This window comes from Rhinolophus sinicus, chromosome 16, assembly GCF_057876585.1.
Source record: "Rhinolophus sinicus isolate RSI-liver-muscle chromosome 16, RSI-T2T, whole genome shotgun sequence".
NCBI lineage: Eukaryota > Metazoa > Chordata > Mammalia > Chiroptera > Rhinolophidae > Rhinolophus > Rhinolophus sinicus.
The window spans coordinates 33,410,319-33,435,165 of NC_142516.1; the positions used below are offsets into that span (position 1 = coordinate 33,410,319).

Consider the following 24,847-nt stretch of genomic DNA (forward strand, 5'->3'; position numbering starts at 1 on the left):
GCTCCAGGAGGTTGGAGATGTGGGATAGAGAGTCAGCAGGGGGCGTGGCCTCGCTGAAGGGCGTGGGGCGTGACTTCAGTTGAGTAAGGTGGGGCTTCGGCTGAGTAGGTGTGGCCCTGGGCGGCTTCCCCACTAGGGAACGAGGCAGCAGCCCCGCCGGCTCCGAGAAGCGGGGCTGGTAGGCCCGGGCCGGGAGGGGCGGGACGGGGAAGTAGTTCCGTGGGGTTGCTGGTGTGGTGCTCAGCTCCTACCGCTGGGCGGGTAACAAGCGCTGATCTGGCGGAGCGCAGTGGCGCGCGAAGACAGCGAGGCGACCGGGAGCGGCTGGGCCCCCGGCGGCGCGCCCCTCGGCCGGGCCGGGAGCAGCGCCAGTCGGTGCCCCTGGCCGAGCGCGGTCCGCCTTTGTCTCAGCGATCATCTGTCCCGAGTGCGGCCAGAGGGCATGTCGGATCCACCAGGGGCGCCGCCGCCGGCGCTCGCAGGCCGCGGGTGAAGAAGAAAGCGCGGCCTCGCCCGGCCTGGAGCGAAGAAGTGGCACGGAGCGAAGAGGTGACCGAGAGCGAAGAGGTGACCCTAAGCGAAGAGGTGGCCCTAAGCGAAGAGGTGGCCCAGAGTGTGGAAATGGCGGCAACTGGGCTCATCGTGACTGTCACCCACAGTGAGCACGGGTGGCCGGGTGGGCTCCCTGCTGGGCTACGCAAGTCTGGCCGGGTCTGTGAGTTTGCCCCCGTGTCCTCCTGAAGCGGGTGCCCTGGGTTTGTCCGGGCGTCCGGAAGTGTGGGTTCTTGTTTGTGTCCGTGGGGCTGGCTTTTGTCCAGGTCTTCTGTCAGCACACCTTTCTGTATGACCGCTGTATTTTGTCTCAGGTCGTTTGTCTGATCTTTGACATTCGTGCTTCACGTCGTGGTCCTAGTTGTATGTGTTAGTGTGTGCCTGCAAGGTTATTGTAGGACTTTGTGTCAGGCTTGTATTTGACCATGTGTATGATTGCTGTGTTTCTGGACAACTGTGTGTGTGGAGTCTGAACTCATGTCCGCTGTTTGAATGGGCCCTAGGTCCAAGCATACTCTCTGACACCCTTTGGGTCTGTCTGCTGTTGGAGTTGATGCAGAACTAAACAGTCAATTCACTGGAGAGCTAAGTTCATGAGATTTCCTCAGGACCAGAAGACCCCAGGGCCTCAGAATCTGGAAGCCCTGATTCTAGATCCTGCAGTTTTGAGTGACCTTGAAATGTCTCCTTCTTAGGCATCTGGTTTCTTCTCTGTGAAGCAGAGTTGGTAACACCTGTCCCTCTGACTTCACATCTGTTGAGCAGGCTCAAGGCTTAGCCTATTCACTGGACATAGGCTACTTCTTTACTGTCCACATACCTGGAAAAGAATTGGCACCTCTGCTCCAAAAAAAATTATTTGCTCTTTGAGTTTATTCACTCATTTGTCTATTTAGTGAGCACCAACCATGTATGTGCCCATTGGTAAAACAGTCCCTTGCCCATTAAAGGAGACAAAGGCCAGTATAGTATCCAGTACAGGGCAGTCCGGCCACAGGAGACAGATGGCTTGTAATGAAAAGCATGGACTTTGGAATCAGATCCGAGGTCAAGTTCTGATTCCATTCGGGTCTCCATAGTCAGTTCTTAACTGTACTGAACTCACAGTTTGCTTATCTGTGAAATGGGGAATAATAGGTAGTACTTACTTCATAGGGTGGTTTTGAGGATTAAATGAAATAATGCGTGAAATAAACCCAGTCAGCCCCTTGTGCATGTTAAGTCCTTAAAATATTAGTTGATACCACTAATATTGGTCGTTATTGTTATAATAGAGGAAACAAAAATCCTTGAGCAGATCACCAGAGGAAAGCCGGGCAGATGGGGGGAGAGGCTGTTTGGGGTAAATGGCATAGGAACTGGGTCTTGAAGACTGTAAATAAATATAATAAAATGTCAGTCTGTATTGGTTTATGTGAAAGAATTTTCTTCATCGGACGCTTTTCTCTCTCCCAAGGCAATGAGAAGTATGACCTTCATGTTACTCCGCAACAGGGCTGTAGTGAACCAACTGTCCAAGACCTGGCCCAGGTTGTTGAAGAGGCCACAGGGGTCCCGCTACCTTTTCAGAAACTCATATTTAAGGGTAGGCATTTTTCTCTTCCAACTTTGAGCCCTTATGGCTAAATGGCCTATTTAAATAAAATAAAACTGCTTGACCTTACCTGATGGTAACTCTCAGTTTTTCAAACTGGGATTCTTATTTGCTGTTTGAATTTATTCACTCATTTGTCTCTTTACTGAGCACCAACCAGGTGTCTGCCCAGGTGTGCCCAGTGGGAAAGACTTGGAGGAAAAAAATAGTCATTTATTCCTTCAGCAAATATTTATTGAAGACCTACCATGTACTGGGTACTTCCAAACATTTGGTCAAGTATTAGAGTTGAAGTCATATGAGGGTGGCAGAAATCTTACCATTTTTGATGAAGCACATAGGCAGACTTGCCCAGCTAAGTTAGATCCTCTTCCCATTGTATGGTCATATCGTACTCCCTACCACTTCAGCACAACTTGTATTGAAATTACTGTTAAATAATTATTTTCATAGTTGCTGACCATTTGATTTTTCTGTTAGAATAACAAACTCTGTGAGGGCAAAGCTACTGCTATATGTCCAATGCTCGGCATAGTGCTGACACAGAAAGGGTGTTGAATGAACAAACTTACCAGGGGCCTGGCTTTGACAGGCCCAGTGGATGATGCTGATTTCATCCAAGACCCAGTCCCGGTCTTCCCATTCCAATGGGAACCCATTATTTTGGTGTCAGTGGGGCCAGATTTTTCCCATTTGGTGCCTGTCCTAATGGGATAATTTATACTTCATAAGTGTAACTTTTTGTCTTTTTAAAAATGTTTCATTTTAGAATTATAAAGGCAATAGAAATCCCAAGTTTTAAAATGGAGGAAACACAAAGAAGAGAATGTTCTCCTGGATAAAACCCCTCATAACATTTCAGCATATTTCTATCCAGTCTTTTTGTTTGTTTGTTGGTCCTGCCATCTGGTAGTATGGGTTCTTGTTTGTGGTTTTTTTTTTAGTTGACATAACTACGATCATACTGATTATAGTTTTTATAACATTTGTTTCTTTATGACACTGGGTATTCAGTATTTATTGTGGCATTGAAGTTTCTGGAATAAATGAGCTTTAATGCCTACAAAGTGTTCTGTTGTACTGATGTATAGTTAATCGGTGTAGTTAATCAGTGTCCTATTCCTAAATTTTTGGCTCTTTCCAATTTCTATTATGAATAAGGTCGCAGTGAAAATTATTGTATAACAGTTATTGTGCAAGACATGTCCAGTGATTTGTTTAGGATAAACATCTGAAGTGAAATGACTAGGTCAAGACACTTCTAAAAACATTACACCAATTTATCCTCTTCTATTTAGTGAACACAATTGTTTAGCTCCTGGAGCCTTGCTGAAATCTATTTTCAGTGTTGTGCAATTGTTACAACTTAGCATAACTTTCTTCTCTTCAGGAAAATCTCTGAAGGAAATGGAGAAGCCGTTGTCTGCACTTGGAATACAAAATGGTTGCCGGGTCATGTTAATTGGGAAAAAGGTAAACTGCTTTTTTCACCAGAATACCTCCAAATCAAATTGACTAAGGTCTTTTATGCATATTTCTGTTTAGAAGACCAAATTGGTGGACCCAGATTCTGCATTGGTGAAATAACTCCAAAAAGATGTAGTCTTTATCTGTTTGATGGGATTACCAGTTTTGTTCTCAATGGGCCCTCTGGAGCTCGTTGGGTAAGGTTTTCGCTCTGGAAGTTGGGAGCAGTTGTGTTGCCTCAGTAACTCAGCTTTTGTGTTAATGGTAGAATCTCAGTCTGGTTAAATAGGTGCCCGAGGCAGGCCTTACTCACTCGGAGGGAATTTGCAAGAGAATATTTTGTTAAAATAAACTTGTAGGTTTTAAAAATAGGTACTCTGTGCAAGTTTTAGGAGCCTCTCTCCCTTTAAACACCCTTTTTTACTAAAGTCTCACACAGGAAGACAGTCTGGCTGGAAAGAAAGGTTCAGACTAAAGAACTGAGGGAGAAAAAGAGACGGTTGGTGACAGGTGAGGACAGTAGCTAGCCTCTGGGGTGATGAGAGAGGGCCATGGCCAGGCCTGCATTGTGACACGATGTAATTGTTGGTCAGATGAAGACGTTCCCTCACTTTGAGTGAGGTGACTGACTCAGTGGAAAGAGGGCAGAGATTAGCAACATGGAGGCAAAGAAAACCTGGTCCACACTTGGAACTGCCAGGGGACTGGCGCTTAGGATTTGGCCATAGAGAAGAATGTGAAGAGTTTGGGATAGTGTAAGAGTAGGAAGCGGCTGGCCCTGGCTACCAATTGTTTAGGTGAGAGAAGGGGAAATATTCTGGATTCCTTGCTCAAGGGTCAGGAGAATGGTGATGGGGAATAGGCAGAACTCACAGGTCGAGGTTGAAGAAGCTATAGGACCCCGATTGGAGCTTCCCTGAGGTGTGTGGCGCCAAGTCTGATTCAAGTCTCAGCTCCACCTCTTTTGGGCTATGTGACCTTAAGTTACTTTACAATAACCTCAGTTTCATCATCTAAAATAGTACCTACCTCATTGTGTTGTGGTAAGGCGTAAAACACTAATGCGGGTAAAGTGCCTAGGATCATGCCTGGCATAGAGGGAATGCTAAATAAAAGTATCCTCATCATCATCATCATATTCAATGGGGGAACTCAGTGGGTGACTTTTTGGAATTCTGTTTAAAGGAATAGTAGAATTCCACCTGTCTCGCCATTCTGGACTCCTCACAGACGTTCACTTTAATTCACTCATCCTTCAGGCTTCTGTCTGGCTGTTGATGATCAGCCCAGGCTGAGGCTGAATCTGGCTCCATTCTGTGAATCCAGGCTGTCAGGGCCTTCGCCAGAATGTTTATCTAATACCTTCTCTCCAGTCTACAGTCTTTGTAAATGGAAAGAAAACCTTAATGTGTAACCCTCTAGCTTACTTTCCAAGAAGTAGCAGAGTTAAGACTTTTTCTAGATGAGTAGTTTAGCCCAATTGTGTTCAGATTTCTTTTCCTGACAGAATACTGTCCCCGGTGACCACTGGCTTCATTTTATTCTTACACATTTTAGAATAGTCCAGAGGAAGAGGTTGAACTGAAGAAGTTGAAAGATTTGGAGAAGTCTGTGGAGAAGATTGCTCACCAACTGGAAGAGTTGAACAAGGAGCTTACCGGAATCCAGCAGGTAACTCTCTGTGGACTTTGACTTCTCTAAGAATTTTGTGGAGATACAAATGTGGTTATGAGGGCAGGCTCTGTCGTCAGACTCCCTTGGTTCATATTCTGGCTCCACCCTTTCTATCACGGTGAGCAAGTTTGCCTTTGTCTCAAGTTCCTAATCTGTCAAAAGGAGAAAATGATGGTACCTCCCTCTTAGGATTGTTGTGGCAATTAAATAATGTAGCTTGAGCTTGAGACATGCTAAGTGCTTTGTAAGTGTTATCATCGTTATTTTCAAACCCCAGCCAGCATCCATTTGTGCTCCTAGGAGAGCACCTGCAGTGCTAGGATCATGCATTGTCTGAAATAGAATACGTTACTTCTCTCAGTCTAGTTGTTATAATGTGTTTAGCAAAGCAGAGAACATTGTTGATTCATAGGACATCCAAATTGAGTATGATCTTAGTGGGATGCGGTCATCTAATTCAATTGCTTGTATTAGAGATAGGGTACTGAAACCAGGTAAAGATTAGAAACAGCCCCACACTACTTATTTCTTTTTGACCTCCTCATTTTGTAACATTAAAGGATGTATGTTTGTGTTTTAATTACAAAAGTAATACATGCTGATTATATATAACTTTTAAATAAACACGTGAGCACTAGTAGGGAAAACAAAAATGATCTGTAAGGCCTCCACTCAAAGATAACCATTACTAAAAACTGGAATCTGTTTTTCCATCTTAAAAAAAAAAAAAATTAGTATGATGTCATATACACTTTGTAAATGGTTCTTTTATTGGATTAAAAAATTGGACATTTTCCTATGTCATTAAAAATGATCATACTTTTCAAAGCTTGCATAACATTTCATCATTTTTGAATGTATCATGGTTTACCTAACCAAGTCTCCATTGTTCATCACCAAACATAATTTTACCATTTTGTGTAATGCTTCTTTGAACGACTGGACATAAATCTTTTTTGACTATTTCTGATTTTTTTGGTAGAATAAATTCTTTGAGTTGGAATTGCTGACTAATATTTACTGCATGTTGTCAAATCTCTCTGTGTAACTTTCGGCTTTCCTAAACATCCTCAAAGATCCCTGTTGTCACCAGCTAAACTGTTCATTTGGCCAGCAATGTGAATAAACAGCAAGACAATTTAATATAAATAATGTAAGTGCTGCCATTAGTTAGCATATGTCTGTGTCAGGAATTTTATTAAGGGTCTATATATATTTACCTTTATCCTCACAGTAACCATATGGGGTGTGGGTGTCATAATCTCCGTTTTAAATGAGGACACTGAGGCACATATAGGTTAAATAACTTGCTCAAGCTCATAAGCCAGTATAAATGGCAGTCAGAATTCAAGCCCAGACCTGTCAAACTCTAACCCCTATGCTCTTAATGCAGGCATATGTGCTCTTGTGTGTAGGTATATGTTCTGGCTTCTCCAGAGCCAGGCTGCAGGAGGCATTTGCAGCCCCAGTGGGCCAAATGAGATAGAATGGCCTATTTCATGGCTCAGGGCAGCCCAGTGCCAGCTTTTCTGTTTTTTTCCTAGAGATAAAGTTGTAGGTCTAAAGTCTGGCCCAGCCTGTTGGGGGGGAATGTGGGTTCAGGATGTGGCTGCTTTATCAGTGCCTTGGCTTGGAGTTTTCCATCAGCCTCAAGAAACCCTTGCAAGAATGCATTATTTCTCCACAGGGTTTTCTGGCCAAGGATTTGCAAGCTGAAGCTCTCTGCAAACTCGATAAGAGAGTAAAAGCCACAATCGAGCAGTTTATGAAGATTCTGGAGGAGATTGACACACTAGTAAGTAAATACTCAGCTGAGCAGAACTAGTTTCCTTTGACTACATTTCAGTTGCACTCTTTCAGTAACTCACCCTATCGCCTGAATATATCGAACACCTGCTGTATTCCAGACATTGCTAGGTCCTCTGTGAATATACAGAAAGATAAGACAGTTCTTAATTTCTAGTCACTTACATCCCACCAACATAGAACTTTTGTCATTTTTATTGACGTATACTAGTAGCATGTAATCCTCACGAAGCTGGGATCCAAATGATCCATGGTCTCATGGTCAGAGAAACATAAGGCTTCACTTTCATGATACTCACGTGACTGATATTCCACTGAGCTCATTACCTGTACGGAATTCATCCACATCTAGCTCTTGTGAGGTTGTTGGGAATCATTGACACTATGTTCCCTTTTACAAATGATGGTAATGATATCTCTAGCCTGGTGCCTCATTCTTTTTTACTTAAAGTCGTTATCTGAAGTTGCCTGTTAAAGTCTGATTTATAACCAGTTGGTTATATTAGGTCGGTACAAAAGTAATTGCGGTTTAAAAGGTTAAAAATAATTGCAAAAACTACAATTACTCTTGCACCAATATTAACATCTTCACCCCAATGCATTTGACAAGTTGGACCAGCTTTTTTTTTTCAATTATAGTTGACATTCAATATTATTTTATATTAGTTTCAGGTATACAGCATAGTGGTTAGACATTTATATAATTTAGAAAGTGATCCCCCTGATAAGTCTAGTACCCACCTGGCACTATACATAGTTATTACAATATTATTGACTGTATTTCCTATGCTATACTTTACATCTCTGTGACTGTTTTGTAACTACCAATTTGTACTTTTTAATCCCTTCACATTTTTCACCCATCCTCTGAACCCTCCTCCCTGTTGGCAACCATCAGTTTGTTCTCTGTTTCTATGAATCTGTTTCTGTTTTGTTTGTTCATTTATTTTGTTCTTTGGATTCCACATATAAGTGAAATCATATGGTATTTTTCTTTCTGTCTGACTTATTTCACTTAGTATAATACCCTCTAGGTCCATCCATGTTGTCTCATAATGCCTCATTCTTGATGTTGAATTACTCTGCTTGGGATTCTGTGGAGGGTGAGAGAGTTTAAAAAAAAAGCAGAAGGTGCTTTTCCTGCCATAATGAGATCATGGTCTGGCCAGGACATGGTATCCATACATAGGAAACAGTGAAAGGACAAAGTCTGTGTTATATGAGGTCTGGCAATTAAGTTTGCAAACTTGCCACCGTGCGCTTTTATTGGCAGCACTGTATAAACAACTCGGTAAGGTTTCATAACCTTGGTATATCAGTTACTCACAGCTGTGTTCGTGGCGACATGTGGTGGTATCTTGCTGAGTAGCGTTCATTATTGTTGTCGTGTGTTTTTGTGTGCTGTTGTGAGAATGTCTGAGCTTGAATTAGAGCAATAAGCAAACATTAAATTTTTCATTAAATGTGTCAAGAGTGGAAGTGAAATCAGGGACATGTTACTCCAAGTTTATGGGGATAATTCCATGAAGAAAACGGCAGTGTACAAATGGATTAAATGTTTTCCTGAAGGGAGAGAATGCATCTCTGATGAAGAGAGGTCAGGGCGGCCAGTAACAAGCAAAACATGAAAACATTGCAAAAATTCATCGAATTGTGTGTCAAAATCATTCGCTAACTGTGAGAAGCATAACAGACCAAATAAACATTGATAAAGAAACAGGAAAATCTTAACCGAAATTGTGGCATAAGAAAGATGTGTGCAAAATGGTTCTGAAGGAGCTCACTGATGAACAAAAGCAAAGGAGAGTCGAAGTTTGCCAAGACCTTTTGGAGAGGCAAGGCGATGTTTTGGGCCATGTTATCACTGGTGATGAAACATGGGTGTACCAATAAGACCCTGAAACAAAGCATGAAAGTGCACAATGGAAGTCAGCCAATTCTCCATGACCAAAAAAGTTCTGTCAGTCCCAAACAAGTCAAAATGATGTTGCTAAACTTTTTTTGATATCAGAGGCATTATTCATTATGAATTTGTACCAACTGGACAAATAGTTAACCAAGTTTACTATTTGGAAGTGCTGAAAGACTGCATGAAAAATACGAAAACTACCTGAATTTTTTGCCAACAATTCATGGCTCTCACATCATGACAATGCACCAGCTTACACGGCACTGTCTGTGAGGAGTTTTTAGCCAGTAAACAAATAAATGTATTGGAACACTCACCCTACTCACCTAATCTGGCCCCCAATGACTTCTTTCTTTACCCGAAGATAAAGGGAATATTGAAAGGAAGACATTTTGATGACATTCAGGACATCAAGTGTAATATGACAACAGCTCTGATGGCCATTCCAGAAAGAGTTCCAAAATTGCTTTGAAGGGTGGACTAGGCGCTGGCGTCGGTGCATAGCTTCCCAGGGGGAGTACTTCGAAGGTGATTGTAGTGATATTCAGCAATGAGGTATGTAGCACTTTTTCTAGGATGAGTTCACGAACTTAATTGTCAGACCTCGTAGATCAGTTTCTACGGCCCAGACACTGAGAACAAAGGGAGCTTTTATAGGGACAAGAACCATAGAAGGGGCATGGAGGATACAGACCCAGAGAAATGATTCCTGAAAATGCATGTCTCATTCACAGTGGTGACCTATGACCTATTTGTATACTGTGAGTATTTCTGATGTGTTCTTACATCATTTTCACTGGAGATCATTTATGTGTCAACTTACTTTCCCATAGATTCTGCCAGAAAATTTCAAAGACAGTAGACTGAAAAGGAAGGGTTTGGTGAAAAGGGTTCAGGTGAGTTGTGTGATAGAGCATTATAAAGTGTAATGTGTTGGTGTGTGTGTTTATCTGTTCAAAATAGGGTATAGTAGAATTGTGTGTGGCTTCTTTTGGTTGTTACTCAGCATGAACACAGAACATAAGAGAATTGCTCCTTTCTTGTCCCTGTCATTATATATCTGAATTTAAACTAATTGGGAAGGAAGATCACTGGAGAGCAGATCAGGCTGACACACAAGTCAGGGAGGCACCATTCATATGTACAGTGCCCCCTGAAATTGTATGGTTGCAGTGACAAGGCTTCCTGTCCTCACCACCCTTTTGGGGGTTGTGGGCCTAGAGCATTGTCAGAAACCCTGGTCCTACGCATCCCTCTACTTCCCTCTCCTTACTTTGGAGCCCAGACCATCCCTGCACAGCCTGTTTCAGCTTGAGTCAGTCACCCGTGGGTTCCCCAGAATGGCTGAGCACAGAGCCATGCATGGGCAGGGATTGGCCAGCCCTGGACGGACCCTCACTGCATTGTACCTTTAGGCGTTCCTAGCGGACTGCGACTCAGTGGAGCAGAACATCTGCCAGGAGACGGAGCGGCTGCAATCCACAAACTTGGCCCTGGCCGAATGAGGTGAGGTGGAGAGAGGCTGTACGGCCCTGAAGATCCACATCACCAGCTCTGCGCTCTCTGGGATGGAAGTCATGTGATTCCTCTAGGACTGCTGGGGACAATTGTCCAATTGCCAGTTTTCCTTCTCCTACACCTGTTCTCAATGAACGAGTATTGTCTTCACAATCTTAAGTAGAGCTCCTGTCTGTTTTCTCACTCTGTCTCTGTGTAACTGCACTGTCCAGCAGCCCCCCTTGTCTGGGGAGGGCCTCCCCTGCCCACTTCTGCCCTGCTCTTTTGACCCTTGGGCTGGTGAGAGCTCTCATTTGTCCTGAAGTAGTTCGGGTTTATAGGCCACCCTGGTCTTCAGACACATGAAGCCTTTTTGCCCTTGTGATCCCGTAGCCCCAGAGCTATAACCCAGAACCACCGGGAGGTTGCATTTAGTCAGGAATATTGGCAATGGCTCAGAACAGATGTTTGGCCCAACGGTAGTCCAAGTACCCCTCGTTGTGACCTAATTCTGGAGTAGCTGGCCGGGTTGTTGGTTCATAGATTCTGTCCTTACCTCCCAGTGACCCTGTCCAGTCACAGGCCAGGAGATCTCGGGGCCATTCCTGGGGTGGGGCCTGTGGTTGATGTATGGACTTCCTTGACCCCAAGCAAATCTTTAGAAGGTTAGAACCCAGTGTTGACTGAGTCTCTGCTTGAAACCAGGCCAGAACCAGAGTGAGTATAGCAAGCAACCATAAACTTCTCAGGAGTTCCTTCAAAGGCATTTCTGTTAGCCGTACCCATCTGAGATCTACATTTCCTTCAAGGCTGTTCCTATCCTTTCTGTGGCCTCCCCCACACCACACACACCCATTGTTATTTAAAAAAAAAAAAAAAGTTTGTATACAAATCAGAAGTAGAAGAGTGTTTAAACTTTTTTTTGTTGAAGTATGAGAAGCAAAAAGCCTGTGTTTCTAGTTGTTATTTTAATAAAGTCAAGAGTGGCCCTGTGTGCCAGAACTCTTAAACTGGTCAGCTGCTGTCACCTCATTTTTTTCACACGGTGCCCAGGAGTCGGGGGCTCCTAACAGGCCACTCTGAAGCCAACCTTATTTGGCTGAGAGGGCATCACTGAAGTCTCAGGAATTTAGGACTGCGTGGGTGGGACCTAGGATAAGGTGGTGGGAGGGTGGAGAAGTAGATGAGGCTCAGGGCCCAGCCCACCCTACCCCCAGCTGTAATCAGAGCAGTGCAGTACCTTCTGTTTTTATGTTACAGTAGCTGTGTGGCCTTGGGCCACAGTGTTTAATGAGAACTTACTGTGTGCCAGATACTGTTTTAAGTACTTTAGATGTATTAGTCATTTAATCCTCATACAACCCAGGAGGTAGACAGATAATATCCCATTTTAGAGATGAGGAAACAGAGCTTAGGTAATTTGCTCAAGGACATAGAGTAAGTGGCAAAGCCAGGACACCAAAGCCAGGACACCAAGCTGGGCGGTTTGGTTCAGAGCCCATGCTCTTAATCTCTACTGTATTGCCTCCCAGTCGACACAGAGTGGTGTGTTCTCACTTTCTCTCTTCTTCTCACTCTATCTCCCATGTTGGTCTCCACTTCCTCTCTGTCCCTCTCCAGAGCACCATGAGTGATCATAAAGTACAAATCTTACCATATCAGTTCCCTGCTTAAAAACCTCCAGTGGCTTCCCAGTTCTGTTAGGATAAAGGCCAGCGTCCTTACCATATGCTCTCTCCCATCTCATCTCAGGCCACTCTCCTGTTTGCTCTCTGCAGTCAGCCACTCTGGTCTTTGTTCAGGTCCTCAGATACTCTGTACACTCTCCTTTCCTGGGGTTTTTGCACATGCTGTTCTTCTTGGACAGCTCCTTACCACCCTTCTTCCCCTCCCCACTCCCCTTCCTAGGTAACTCCTATTCATCCTTCAGAACTTAACTCAAATGTGTCTTCCATGGAGAAACCTCACTTCCTGTCTGAGAACTTATCAAGCTCCCTCTCACAGTTTGCCATAATTTTTCTTTCATGTATCATACTCTGTCATGATTTATTTATGGGATTATTTGATTTAATACATATGTGCCTTTAACACTCGACTATAAAATTCTTTGGAATAAGGAGCTTCTTTGTCTTATTAATAGCATATTTGAAACACAGTGTCTGGTTTATAGTATCTAGGTACTCAACAAACTTTTGGAGAATGAATGAATGTTGAACGTATACATCAAGAGTGAAAATCCTGGGGTGGCCGGGTGGCTCAGTTGGTTAGAGTGTGAACTCTGAACAACAGGGTTGCCAGTTCGATTCCCACATGGGCCAGTGAGTTGTGCCCTCCACAGTTGGATTGAAGACACAAGCTGCCGCTGAGCTTCCAGAAGGGCGGCCGGATGGCTCAGTTAGAGTGCGAGCCCTCAACCACAAGGTTGCCAGTTCAATTCCCGCATTAAAAACGGCAACTGGACTTGGAGCTGAGCTGTGCCCTCCACAACTAGATTGAAGGACAATGACTTGGAGCTGATGGGCCCTGGAGAAACACTATTCCCCAATACTCCCCAATAAAAATTTATTTAAAAAAAAAAAAGTGAAAATCCCACAGCTGCGCTTGGTGACTGAAGCTCTGTCAGCACCAATTTTTTGGTCCCAGGAATTTATAGCATCAACAGCCATCATCTTAAGGGCTAAAAAAAAAGAGTCCCTAAGGCATGGGCTGCCTGGTAGATGTGCAGGATGGCGACTGGGGCCTGTACACATGCCCACTCACACAGACCTGCCCATCTGCAGGGCATCTCTGCCTGTGAACAGGGAGAGAACATCTTTTCACATCTCTTGTCAGTTGCCCCCTTTCCTGGGACATTATCAGTCCTACTGCAGGGGAACAAATGGGGCTCAGTGATCCCACAAACTTCCTCAGCTTCACAGAGCTGGAAGATTCTTCCATACATGATCTATTTAGTCAATAATTTCTAATTATCCTCCTTAAAGGTTAACTCCTCCGAGAAGCCCTTTTTCGTCTGATAGTTGGGCCTCTTTTAGTTAAAAGTACCAGAAACCTAATTTCAAAGAGATTGTTGAAATGGAAAATTTATTGGCAGGATGTCAAGTTATCCCATGTAACTGGAAAGTTGAAAGACAGCTGGGCTTCAGGAACTCAAAGACTGCACAGAATCCCTCTCCATATGTCTTTCTTTGTGTATCAGCATCATTCCCTCAATCCTGCTTTTTCCACAAAGTAGGAAACATGACTTCCAGTAGCTCCCGTTTCGCACACCTTATAGCCTCACTGCCAGAGAGGAACTGCCTCTGTTTCCTTGTTTCCAATTTGAAAAATCCTGAAGAAGAAACTTTTGGCCAAATCAGCAATGGCCAGGTCAGCAGAGTCACGTGCCATTGATGGGGACTTTAGGGGTCCCCACTTATGTTTCAGGGCGGTTCCCAGAGACAGGCCACAGTTTCCATACCTGTAAAGTGAGGAATTAGGTATTTTTTCCACTGTGGTGCCTGGCACATTGCTCAGATGTAACCTATGTGATTCCTCATTGTGTGAGCGGAAACCTGGAAGGGCTTCTCTAGGGATAAGCTTGGCTGAACTTTGCCACTTGGGTGTAAGAGGGGAGTCCCACTTAGAGCAGAGACTTTTAGATGATGCAAATATACATCCTCCTCCTACAGTCAGTGAGCTCCTGATTTTCAGCTTAGCCCACAGCCAACCAGCTAGAAACTTGATTTCCCAATCTCCTTGCGCTAGCATGGACCAGAGACTACATTTTAGCCAATGGGATGGAAAGAGTGTGTACATCTTATGGGAAGCATCTTCAGAAGCAGCAGTGTGCCTTTTCCTCCTCTCTGTGGGCTGGAATGCAGACATGGCTGGATTTGGAGCAGCTGTCTTGGACCTTGAGGTGGAAACTGACAAGGATGGCAGAGTAATAATACAGAAGGAGCATGGAGTTGGCATACTGCATAGGTCTATGTGAGAGAAATAAACTTCGGGTTAAGCCACTGGTATTTTGGCTTTTTGGTTTCTCACAGCCAAACTTAATCCTACGTTATTTATGTGCGGATGGGAAACCGGAGTTTCTGTTACCAGTAGCAGTAGAAGGGCCGATAGATAACCCCACAGTCCCCTGTAACAGCTGTGAGTCTGTCAGCAGCAATTCCTGCTTAGGGTCCCATTTCTGAGGGTCAGGGAATGTTGGTTCCTGCCTTCCCTACCCTGACTTTCCTCCTAGACCTTGGTGCGTGTGTTTTCTGCGTTACCTGCCCACCCTAGAGCAGGAATCGGAATCCATGTGAAACTGTTTCCATCTGGCCAGGCCCCTCTCCACACTCCTTCCCCTGTCACCACCATTATCAAGAGGTTCCTTCTGTAGGCTTTGGCCTAAAGACAGGGTGTTTGACATATACCTCAGGCTGGGGTCTCTGGTGGGATTTCTGAATGCAGTGTGCCTGGGGTGTGTTTAATATCAACATATTTAACAACCAGTCAGAGCAGATATTGACCAAAAGAGCAGAGCAGAGCCTGGAGTCTTCCTGCTGTGTGTGGCCAGGGTGCAGGGAGACATGCAAGGGCTTGGGGCGGCACCTATTTCAGCTATTACAGACCTAGTTCAATATTTTAACCAGCATTTCAGTTATACCATGTACATCGTGCTTGTGTCTGGGTCCGTGTGTGTGTGTGTTAATATGAGACTTGGGGTGCTGGTTTAGCCAGGGAGAAAGCTATGAAGGGGTGTGGGACCCTCGCGAAGTCTTCTGAAGCAGGGCCATACACCCTGGCATTGGCAGAGGGTATAGATCTCACCTAGGTTCTTGGCCTCTGTGACAGGCCAGGCTAGAGCAGACAGGAGCACTGGGCAGAGAGAATCCTAGGACCAGGGACTGCCTCTCAAACGGGAAAAATACCTGGGATTTCTAGGGAGACATGTGACAGGGTTAAGGAGCACAGGAGCAGTGGAGAGGACACCAGTTTCAGAGTAGGCAGGACAGGGTAAGATCCCTCCCTCACTCTCCCCTCACGCCCCGCCACCGCTCCCCGTCCACCTCCCCAGAGCCCAAAGACACTGGCCCACTTGGCTGCGTTGGGCTGGATCTTTTATTTCATGTCACACCGTCTCCACTCCCACCCTTGTTCTCTAGCCTGAAGCTTCATGGCTTAAGCGGCTCCTGTGGGATCAGCATTTGCTATCCTTCACGATCTGGATGTCCTGTTTGGTTTTCCTAGGATCACAGGAGACAGGGATGAGGCCACCTCAGGAAACGTTACGTACCCTCCAGTAACCCTGGCACCGTCCATCCAAACACCTGTTGAGCTCTATCCACCCAGTGTACAATGCAGGGCAGGCCCCAGGGGTCCCTAAGCATCTTTCTACAGCTTTGCCCTGTTGCACACCCTCCCCCTGGGAGATTTCGGCTCCCTATGGTTTCAACCACGACTGCATGCTGATGGCTGCCAATCTATATCCGGCCCAGACCTCTGTCCTGAACTCGGCATATCTCCGCTGGGATGTCCCAGAGGCTCAACTGTCCACAGACATCATCACTCGCAAACCTGCTATATCCCCCCGTCCCTCATCCTGGCACTGGGCACCACCAACTGCCCAAGTTAGAAAGCAGCATGTTGCTTTTGCCTCCTCCCTGTGCCCCCTCACCCCTCACATCCAGTCTCACAGCCTGCCAGTTCTCTCTCCACATACCCATGCGTGTTTAGCAATCAGGATCTCTTTCTAAGTTAGGACTGCTTCTGCACTTCTGTCTAGAGCATTGCAGCTTCCAAAGACTTTCTTCTCTTCCATGATCTCACTTAGTTCTGCCTGGCTCAAGGGTCTTGTTAATGAAGACATGAGACCAAACAGGTGACCTGATGTGCCAAGGTCATGTTCTGGCCCTGCCCACCTCTCTAGACTAATTTCTTGCCTCTCCCCTATTTTTTAAACTTTATACTCCAGCATATCCAACTTCCTATAGTTCCTCAAATACAAACTTTCTTTCCCTTCTAGACCTTTCCAAACTCATTTCTCTACTTGGAATTCCCTTTCCCTGTTTCTTCATTTTCCTAGCTAATTTCGACTTATCCCTCAGAGCTGAGCTGAGGTGTCACCTCCTCTGGGAAGTATTCCCTGCTCTTGCCTTGCACCCACAGAGCCATGTACACTCCCACCTGAGCCTGTAGCGTTCTATGCTGCAATTGGCTAACCCTCAGCTTGCCTTCCCTCTTAGACGGACCTTATACCCCAGGAGGCCAGTGATGCTGTCTAGTTTATTATGCCCTGTTGTAACCCCAACGTCTAGCACATAGTAGGTGCTCAATAAATAATTGTTGGCTGGAGGAATAAACAAATGAGGTCACCTATTTGGGCAGAACAAGGAATAGAACCCAGGGTTTCTGCCTTCCCCTAACCCCCCACCAGCTGTGGTTTCCTGCTTGGAACCATGTACGTGAATTATACTCGTGCTCATTCTGTTAGGGGCAAATGGAGGACTCTTCTCAGGTCAAGTGTGTATGAAGGAAGAGGCAGGTTAAGTCTTGTTTATTTCAGACTTGTATGCGCTAGAGATGGGGCCCATCCAAGCAAGCAGAGGGGAAAGTGTGGGGAGGACTTACATCCGAGCCAAGCAGAGTTGGCATTCACTGTCGTATGTGACCCCATCAGTGCCACAGACCGGGTTGAATGACTGGGAACAGTCTGGAGTCTCTGCCATATGCTCGCAGATGGGCTGTGGAAGAGAGGGAGGGCACTCAGGAATTCAGAGGCAGTGAGAAGAACCCAGGGCTTCTGCTTGGAGCCAAAGGGGCCCCAAGGGAGGAGCCAAATTCAAAAGAGCCCCAATGTGGATCCAGTGAGCATGAAACCAACAACTCAGGGTCCCTTGGCATGTCTGCCTGTGTACGCATGCATGACCGTGGCTGTCGCTGTGGCTGTGTGTACATTAGTGTGTACCTGTGTGCTCAGCCCAGGTGTGCCCGTGTTTATGTCCGTGTGTGGAGTGAGTGTGTACCCTCAAGCTTATGGTCGGGTTCATACACTCCTCAGGTGATCCAACTGGAACCTCTGCTGCTGGCCCCTTGAGGACCCCAGGAGACAGAACCACCCATCATTGCCAGGAGGCCCCTCCTCCCCTGGGGCTCCTGAACTCATCTTGGCCTGCATGACCTATCAGGAACCTGGTGTGGGAAGGCTGGAGAAATGAGACAGGGTTTGGGACCTAACTGAAGCTCAGTCTGAAAGGGTTTCGGGCCAGGCGTGAGGTCAGGCTCAGAACCGATTCAGGCCAGGCTCGCAGCCGGGGGTAGGGGGCGGGGGAGGGAGGCGGTGCGGTGCAGTAGTGAAGGCCCCAGGCCCTGGAGACCAGAGTTCTGCACTGATGGGCTGTGTAAACTTGCATGAGCTGTGTCTAATCTCTGAGCCTTAGTTTCCTCATCTGCAAACACTGAGTAATAATAGTGTTCTTCTCACATAGGGTTAATTGAAATAATGTATTAAAATATTTGGCTCTTTGTCTGGCACAGAGTATGTGGGGCTGGGGTCTTATGGGCTGACGGTGAAAAGGCTGAGGCTGCTGGGTGAGAAGGTGGCTTTGAGCCTCTCGTTCACTTACGTTAGGGTCTCAAGGAAGCCACCACCACTGCCTTGGGATCCCGGGGGACATCAGACCCAGGGCCAAGGTGGAATCAGGGTTCAGGGACAACTTGGTGTCTGCGCTTCAGAGTAAAGGGATAGATGGTGGGGTGTGGTTGGGAGGCTGGCATCTCCACAGGGACATTCAGTGTTCCAGGGTCACCTCTGTGGCCTGAACCCTACAGCCTGTCCATCTGCACTATACAGAGCAGAGTGCACTCGGTCCCGCTGAGCTTGGGGGAGGTGTAGGAGGGGGGTATCTCACTGCTGTCAGGGGCCTTGGAGACCAGGCTGGGGCAGATCTTTCAAGGGCCTTGATGCCAGCTTTGGGACTTTGGCAAAGGGGCTGGGGCTGCTCAGCCTGGAAGGGCTAGCCCGGGGAACACAAAGGCTCAGGAGGCCACCCTGGCCATGGGGGAGCCATTGGGGTTATCTGAGCAGGGGTGTAAAGAAGAAAAACGCTGGTTTCCCAGTACGGATGGGAGGGCTCCCTCTGCAGAGGGAAGGCCAGAACTGCAAGCAGCTGCCTTACCATTCTTGAGAAAACGAGCTTTTCTGCTGATATTGGCACTTCTGAAAGACAAAACAGTAAGAATTACATAATGTTGGCCCGAAGCCCCAGGTCCAGGAGTCTGAGGACTATTTCTACAGGGGAACTGTTCCAGTGACTCCCCAGTCTGGAATTCCTCAAGGAAAGGGAGTCAGTCACCAGGCAGTGGGGCTCCCAGAAAGCTTTTGTGACCTTGGGTTACATGAACAGAGACAGAAAGTCTAGAATTAGGGAGGTGATAGTCCAACTTGTTCCTTATTAGATTCCACTGGAATTATTGTGCCTCATGTAATAATGAAAACAACAATTCAGTTACTATGTACCAGGCATTAAGAATATGTGACTCACTGCTCTTCACACCTCTCTCACTACCACGTAACAGGGAGGAACGGAGACAGTAGTGGATGCTGTAGTCTGCTACCTGGATTCTACCTGTAGGACCGAGGCACTCATTTCCTCAGCTGCCAAGACTATTGGCCACTCACAGCAAGTCCCTTCTAGGAATTACCCTCAGAGAACAGAACCACCTCACCCAAGGTTGCATCCCCTACCCAAGAACAGCCCATACCCAACGACAGGTTGATGTGGGTACAACATCATCTCTGTTCAGAACAATGCTGCGGGGCCACCCTAGCATCATCAGAGGCCTCTGCTGCACTGCCTCACACTCAGCGTCCCTCACCCTTCCCAGGTGTTACTCCCATGAGCACTCCCCCGTCAGCTGCCTGCAGATCTGAGTCTGTTTCCCGGAGAACTTGACCAACCTATGAAAGAGGTTCAGAGGTGAAGCAACACAGTTTGTTCAGGGCAGAGCTGGGGTTTGCACATGGGTCTGTCACTCCCCAGCCTGGCCCTTTCCACACACACAGGTGTGCCCCATGGCCCCTCAAGGTCTGGATGAACTGCTTAGAGGACCTGAGCAAACTGTGATTTGACTAGCGAGTACGATGGGTGGAGGAGGGAATAGGAGCCATGTCTAACAGCACAGGCGGGAGGAAAGGTGTCTATGTGAATTGGAGAAGGACAGGATGCTTCCTGAAGTCTCTGAAGACCTGTCTTGGGGTCAAGGGAGAGATGAGCTCTCCTCAACCTCGGGAAGAGCCTATCCATATGAGGAGGCTTCAGAAAGGCAGGTTTAGGTTCCAGCATTTTCTCTCATTGGGAGCTATGTCTCCGTGAAGGGTGCTGTCTCCAGAAGTGAAGAGCTCTCCATCATCGGAGATATACAAGGCACTGTGATTTTAGCTTTTCCTGGGAATTCTATTACAAGGGATTTCCAAGATAGAGAGAGACAAAGGAGCTGAGACTACGTGACCTCTGGCGTGCTGTTTAAGCCTGGCATTGGGGCATCAAAATGCAAAGCAAGCCTTGTCTCCATACTGCTCAAAACCCTTCCATGTCATAATTGCTAAAACTGGAAATTACCAAATGTCCTTCAACAAGAGAATGGATGAACTATGACACATACAGTGGGCTACAACTCAGCAACAAAAATGGGCAACAATAATGCAACACCATGGCTGAATCTCAAAAACGTGCTGAGCCAAAGAAGCTGGATATAAAAAACTACAGACTGTGTGAAGGTCAAGACCAAGGGCAGCCTGGGGATGAGGGCAACCTTCTCTGTGACATTCTAGAACAGACCAGACTAATCTGTGGGGGAATAAAGAGCAGTAGTTGCCTCTGGAGTGGGGATTGACTGACAGGAAGGGAATCTCTGGGGTGATGGAAATGTCCTGTATCTTGATAGGGGTCTGGGTTACACAAGCCTATGCATTGTCAAAACTCATTGAATAAGATTGATTGAAAAAGATTCACTGAATGATAAGATTTGTGCATTTCATGGTATGTAACTGTTAGGGGACAAAAAAAAAAAACCACATTAAAAAACATGAAGCCCTTCCATGGCTCCCTGTCATGACCACCAAGCTCCTTCATTTTATGTTTAGGGCAAAGCACGAGCTGGTCCCAAACTTCCCCCAGGTCTCACTTCCTCGTGCACCTCTCCACGTCCCTACACGCCAGCTATCCTCTCTGCCTGCTCGTCTCAGAACAGACTACTTTGGCTTGTGCTGTTCCCTCTGCCTGAAATGTCCTCATTCCCCTTCTCTTCCTATTGACTCACACCCTGTTTTCAAGGCTCAGATGCCACCTCCCAGAGAAGCCTTCCCTGATGTCCCCCAGAGTTTCTTGATCAGGCCTGGATTTACGCCTCTGTTTTAGTCTATTTGTGCTACTCTAACAAAAATACCGTAAACTAGGTAGGTTACAAACAACAAATATTTATTTCTCGCAGTTCTGGAGGCTGGGAAGTTCAAGATGATACACCAGCAGATTTGGTGTCTGGCAAGGTCTAACCCGTGCCTTCTTACTGTGTCCTCCCTGGTGGCATGGGCTAGGGAACTCCCTGGGGCCTCTTTTATAAGGACCCTAATCCCATTCATTAGGGCTCCGACCACATGACCTAATCACCTCCCAAATGTGCCACCTCCCAATACCATTACCTTGGGGGTTAGGATTTCAACATAAGAATTTTGGGGGCCGCAAACATTCAGACCATAACAGCTTCTTTCCCACTGCCACATGCTGTCCCACTCACTGGGTCACTGCTGCCTCCTGTGGACCTGAGCTCCTCAGGGCTCCCTTGTCTCCGCCCCAGTGTGGCAATGTCCCCTACATAGCAAATGTTCAGGAGTTTCCCACTAAATTGCATTGTGGGGAGGAGTTCAGAACCAATGTGGGAAGAAGTTTCATTCCCCCCCTTCCAGGCTGCCCTTCACCTTGGCCTAAGGTGCCCCCTCCTCACTCAGCCAAGGCAGGAATCTGCACAAGGACTCTCTTCACGGCTGGGCTTCTCAGTGTTCCCTACAGGAGAAGTACTCAGGGAAAGGAAGCGAGGCAGGAAGTAGGCAGGCTGTGCCAGGCCAGAGCCCCCAAGCCTCTGGGTCTATGTCCCCAGCTGAGGAAACTGGGGTGGGACTGGCCATGAGGTCAGTGGCCTTGATATCTCGTTCGGCCTTGCCCTGTAACATCATGGCTTTGTCCAGGTGGGTCTTAAGTATCTCCCTGCTTCCCCCTTTAGTCTGTTCTCAAAAGTAACCAAAGCGATTCTTTTACCACATATATCTGCTCAAAACCCTTCACTGCCTCCCATTTCACTCAGAGGAAAAGCCAAGTTCACATTGGCCTTCAAGGCCCTACCCAGGATAGTTCCCAGTTGCCTGTATTATTTCCCCTCCCATCACTCTGAACCCTGTCCCTCACTTCCCTGCAGCAGCACTGGCCTCCTTGCCATACCTCAAACGCTCCAGGTATGCTCCTACCCCAGGGCCTTTGCATTGCCTGTTCCTGCCAGGACACTTCTCCCAGATATCCATATGGCTCACTCCTTCAAGCTTTGGTTAAATAACAGCCTCTGAACGAGATCGCCCCTGATTTATCATTACAACCCTGTCCCAATCCCCATCATCCTGACCCATATTTTTTTTCATAGACTTTATCACCTAATATACTGTATAACATACATTATGCCTATCTTGTTTATGGTCTATTCCCTTCGCCCTACCCTATTGGATTTAAGCTCCATCAGGGAAGTTCTTTTTTATTTTGCTCACTGATATGTCTTAAGGGCCCAAAACAATGCCTGATACACAGCAGGTGTGAACCTGCACAGGTGCCCCAATCCCTGAGGAAGCCCCATTCCAGCTGCAGGCGTCCAGCCCAGGGCACGTGCTCCCAGGAAGAGGGTTCCCATGTGTTCACACAGGTGCTCTCAGTCCCACAGCCACAGCCTGTGAGAGCAGACAGGAACTCAGAGGACCCAGACCAGGCTTCCCTCAGCACCCACCTCCCTGCACCCAGCAGTCTCCCCTGAGACAGGCCTGCTCCCTTCTGCCTCCCTGATCTCCAGCCCAGTAGTTGCTCCAGGGTCAGCTTTGAACTAGAACAACTGCCCACTTTATAGCTGGAGAAACAAGGCCCCAAGAAGGGAGTAGATTTTTGCAATTCTGGGCCAGAATCAGGATTTAAACCCAGGTTTCCTTTCAGGATTTAAACCCTGGTTTCCTTTCTCCTAGGCCAGGGCTTTTCCCACCATGGTGGAAGGGTACAGAAAGAAGGTATATGCAGGAAACCAAGGCCTCACAGGGTGCTCCAGGCCCTGCCTTTGCCCCCCACCCAAGCTCACCTACCAACACCCAGCCACATGGAATCCAGGCTCTTCCCACTCACCCCTGTCCACAATAAGGAGGGCAGCCAAGGCCAGGGTAACCACCCCCAGGCGGACGGTCATGCTGATCCTGGTCTGATGTGGGCTCTGCTCACTGAAGCAGGGGCCAGGGGAAGGATGGGGCCTGTTTATAGTGCGGATCCCTACCCTTATCTTACCTGGGGCCAGATGGAGAGGCCAGGAGCTAATCTCTGCACCTGAGCATCCGGAAAGGGCTTGATCTGGGCAGAGATAGGAGGCTCATGGTGGTAAGCAGGTGGGTAGGGCCTGGGCCTGTCAGCTTTCCAGAGTAAAGAAAAGTTTGGACAGCTTACAAAGTTGATGCCAGTCTGGGGGCTGCAGAGAGAGGGAGAGGGAAATTGAAACAGAAAGAGAAAAACAGAGAAACCGAGAGAGAGAGAGAGAGAGAGAGAGAGAGAGAGAGAGAGAGAGAGAGAGAGAGAGAGGAAAAGGTAGATCAGAAAGAAAGAAAGAAAAAAAAAGCAACTGGAAGGTAGTAGGAGGCAGAATAAAGGGGCTGGAGTTATGGATTCCTTTCTCTGTGCCTCTACCAACTAACTTCGGGACCTCAGAAAAGATGACTTTCTTTAACAGGGGCCTCAGTTTACCCATGTACAAAATGGGGGATAATTCTGTCTGTCTCCCTCCTAGGGCTGCTGTGAAGATGAGAGCCGTGATAGCAGATGGCAAAACATTTTGCAGAGTATGAAATGAGGTGTAAATGTAAATAGAAATCTTTCATTTTGTTTCTTTCTTTTTCTTTTTTCTTTTTTCCACCATGAAGAGGGCCCAAGTGACAGAAGGGGAAAAGGGGCAAAATAAAATATATTGTAAAAAAGATGCCCTCATGCTTTTCATGTATTATTTACCATTTGCATTTTAATGGGTTACAGACAAGATTCTTTTCAAGAAAAATCAATATCTAAAACTACCCCATATTTACACAATATATATGAATGAGATATTTGGTTATCTGCTTTCAAAAATGTTCTGACTTATTAAAAGAATAAAATTGTATTTACATACATGTGTTTCTCTAATTCATTTAGATCAGTGATTTTCAGCTCCATCTACAGATTAGATTTCCCAGGGGAGAATTTAAAACTGCAGATGCTGAGACTCACTCAAAAATATTCAAATCAAAATTTCAGTGTTTTTTAAAACACCTTTTATTTTAAAAGATTTCAAGCTTACAGATGAGTTTTAAGGATAGTTAAATGAGACAATGGGAAGGATTCTTGTTCAAGAATAATCCCTTCGGGGGTCCCAGGGAGCCAGACAGTCACCCCTACAGACCAATAGAAGCCCCCCAGCTGCAGCCCACCCCTGCCTGAGGTCCATGACTCAGCCTGGCGATCCTTTGCCCTCCGCAGGAAACTGCACCGCCCATGGATGCCTCTGAGGCAGGTGGCAGCTATCTTTTCATTGCTTAGCGAGGCAGAGCAAATATTTAACGGTGATTTCCTGTCCTAAAGCAAGAACATCATCTCATAAAGAGAGGGCAACTTTACAGGTCATCTAGGTTCTGTCTCCCATCTTCTACTCAGGCCTTCCTTTAGCAGCCCCACCAGGGAGTCATTCATCTTTCAGTGACAGGGAGCTCACTACCTACCAGTTTCATTGTTGAATGGCTTGGAACAGAGTCCTCCCTCACATAAGAGGTCTGCTTCTGGGAGATTCCTGGGGGTGGGGGTGGGGGTGGGGGTGGGGTGGGGGGGGTCCCAGCTCTGTCTCTAGCCTCCTGTACCTGCATGAACCCCAGGTAAGCACCTCCAGGCCGAGCAGGTCCAGCCCCTTGCCTGCCCCCACTCTTGCATATGATGAAGCATTTCTCATCTGGTCCCCAGATCTGTCTGCCAACGTCCCAGGTTGGAGTGAGAAGGGGACTGAGGGGAGCAAAGGAGTTTGTCACCTCCCTTGTTTTGGATCTTAGACCTCTATCAACATGGCAGAAA

The 24,847-nt window shown here is 46.6% G+C and overlaps 2 protein-coding genes across 2 annotated transcripts; one reads left to right on the forward strand and one right to left on the reverse strand.

The window, feature by feature from the left end:
• The first annotated feature begins 118 nt into the window (after positions 1 to 118).
• BAG1 (BAG cochaperone 1) lies at positions 119 to 12,618 on the forward strand. Its single transcript, XM_019732475.3, has 7 exons — positions 119 to 658; positions 2,009 to 2,137; positions 3,537 to 3,619; positions 5,171 to 5,284; positions 6,975 to 7,082; positions 9,836 to 9,898; positions 10,418 to 12,618. Exons 1-7 carry the CDS (start codon positions 622 to 624, stop codon positions 10,505 to 10,507), a joined length of 624 nt encoding a protein of 207 aa, XP_019588034.3. The 5' UTR covers positions 119 to 621; the 3' UTR covers positions 10,508 to 12,618.
• A 2,911-nt stretch (positions 12,619 to 15,529) lies between these two features.
• SPINK4 (serine peptidase inhibitor Kazal type 4) lies at positions 15,530 to 23,025 on the reverse strand. The gene is made up of 4 exons (XM_019734239.3): positions 22,895 to 23,025; positions 18,647 to 18,687; positions 17,100 to 17,212; positions 15,530 to 15,715 (listed from the first exon to the last, which is right to left on the reverse strand). Exons 1-4 carry the CDS (start codon positions 22,953 to 22,955, stop codon positions 15,670 to 15,672), a joined length of 261 nt encoding a protein of 86 aa, XP_019589798.3. The 5' UTR covers positions 22,956 to 23,025; the 3' UTR covers positions 15,530 to 15,669.
• Positions 23,026 to 24,847: the final 1,822 nt, after the last annotated feature.

Coding starts and splice junctions, on each gene's coding strand:
- BAG1 (XM_019732475.3), top strand. CDS start 622: ATGGCGGCAACTGGGCTCATCGTGACTGTCACCCACA. Junction 2,138..3,536: donor TCAGAAACTCATATTTAAGG/GTAGGCATTTTT, acceptor TCTTCTCTTCAG/GAAAATCTCTGAAGGAAATG. Junction 7,083..9,835: donor TGGAGGAGATTGACACACTA/GTAAGTAAATAC, acceptor ACTTTCCCATAG/ATTCTGCCAGAAAATTTCAA.
- SPINK4 (XM_019734239.3), bottom strand. CDS start 22,955: ATGACCGTCCGCCTGGGGGTGGTTACCCTGGCCTTGGCTGCCCTCCTT. Junction 18,688..22,894: donor CCTCCTTATTGTGGACAGGG/GTGAGTGGGAAG, acceptor TTTGTCTTTCAG/AAGTGCCAATATCAGCAGAA. Junction 17,213..18,646: donor AGCTCGTTTTCTCAAGAATG/GTAAGGCAGCTG, acceptor TCTCTTCCACAG/CCCATCTGCGAGCATATGGC.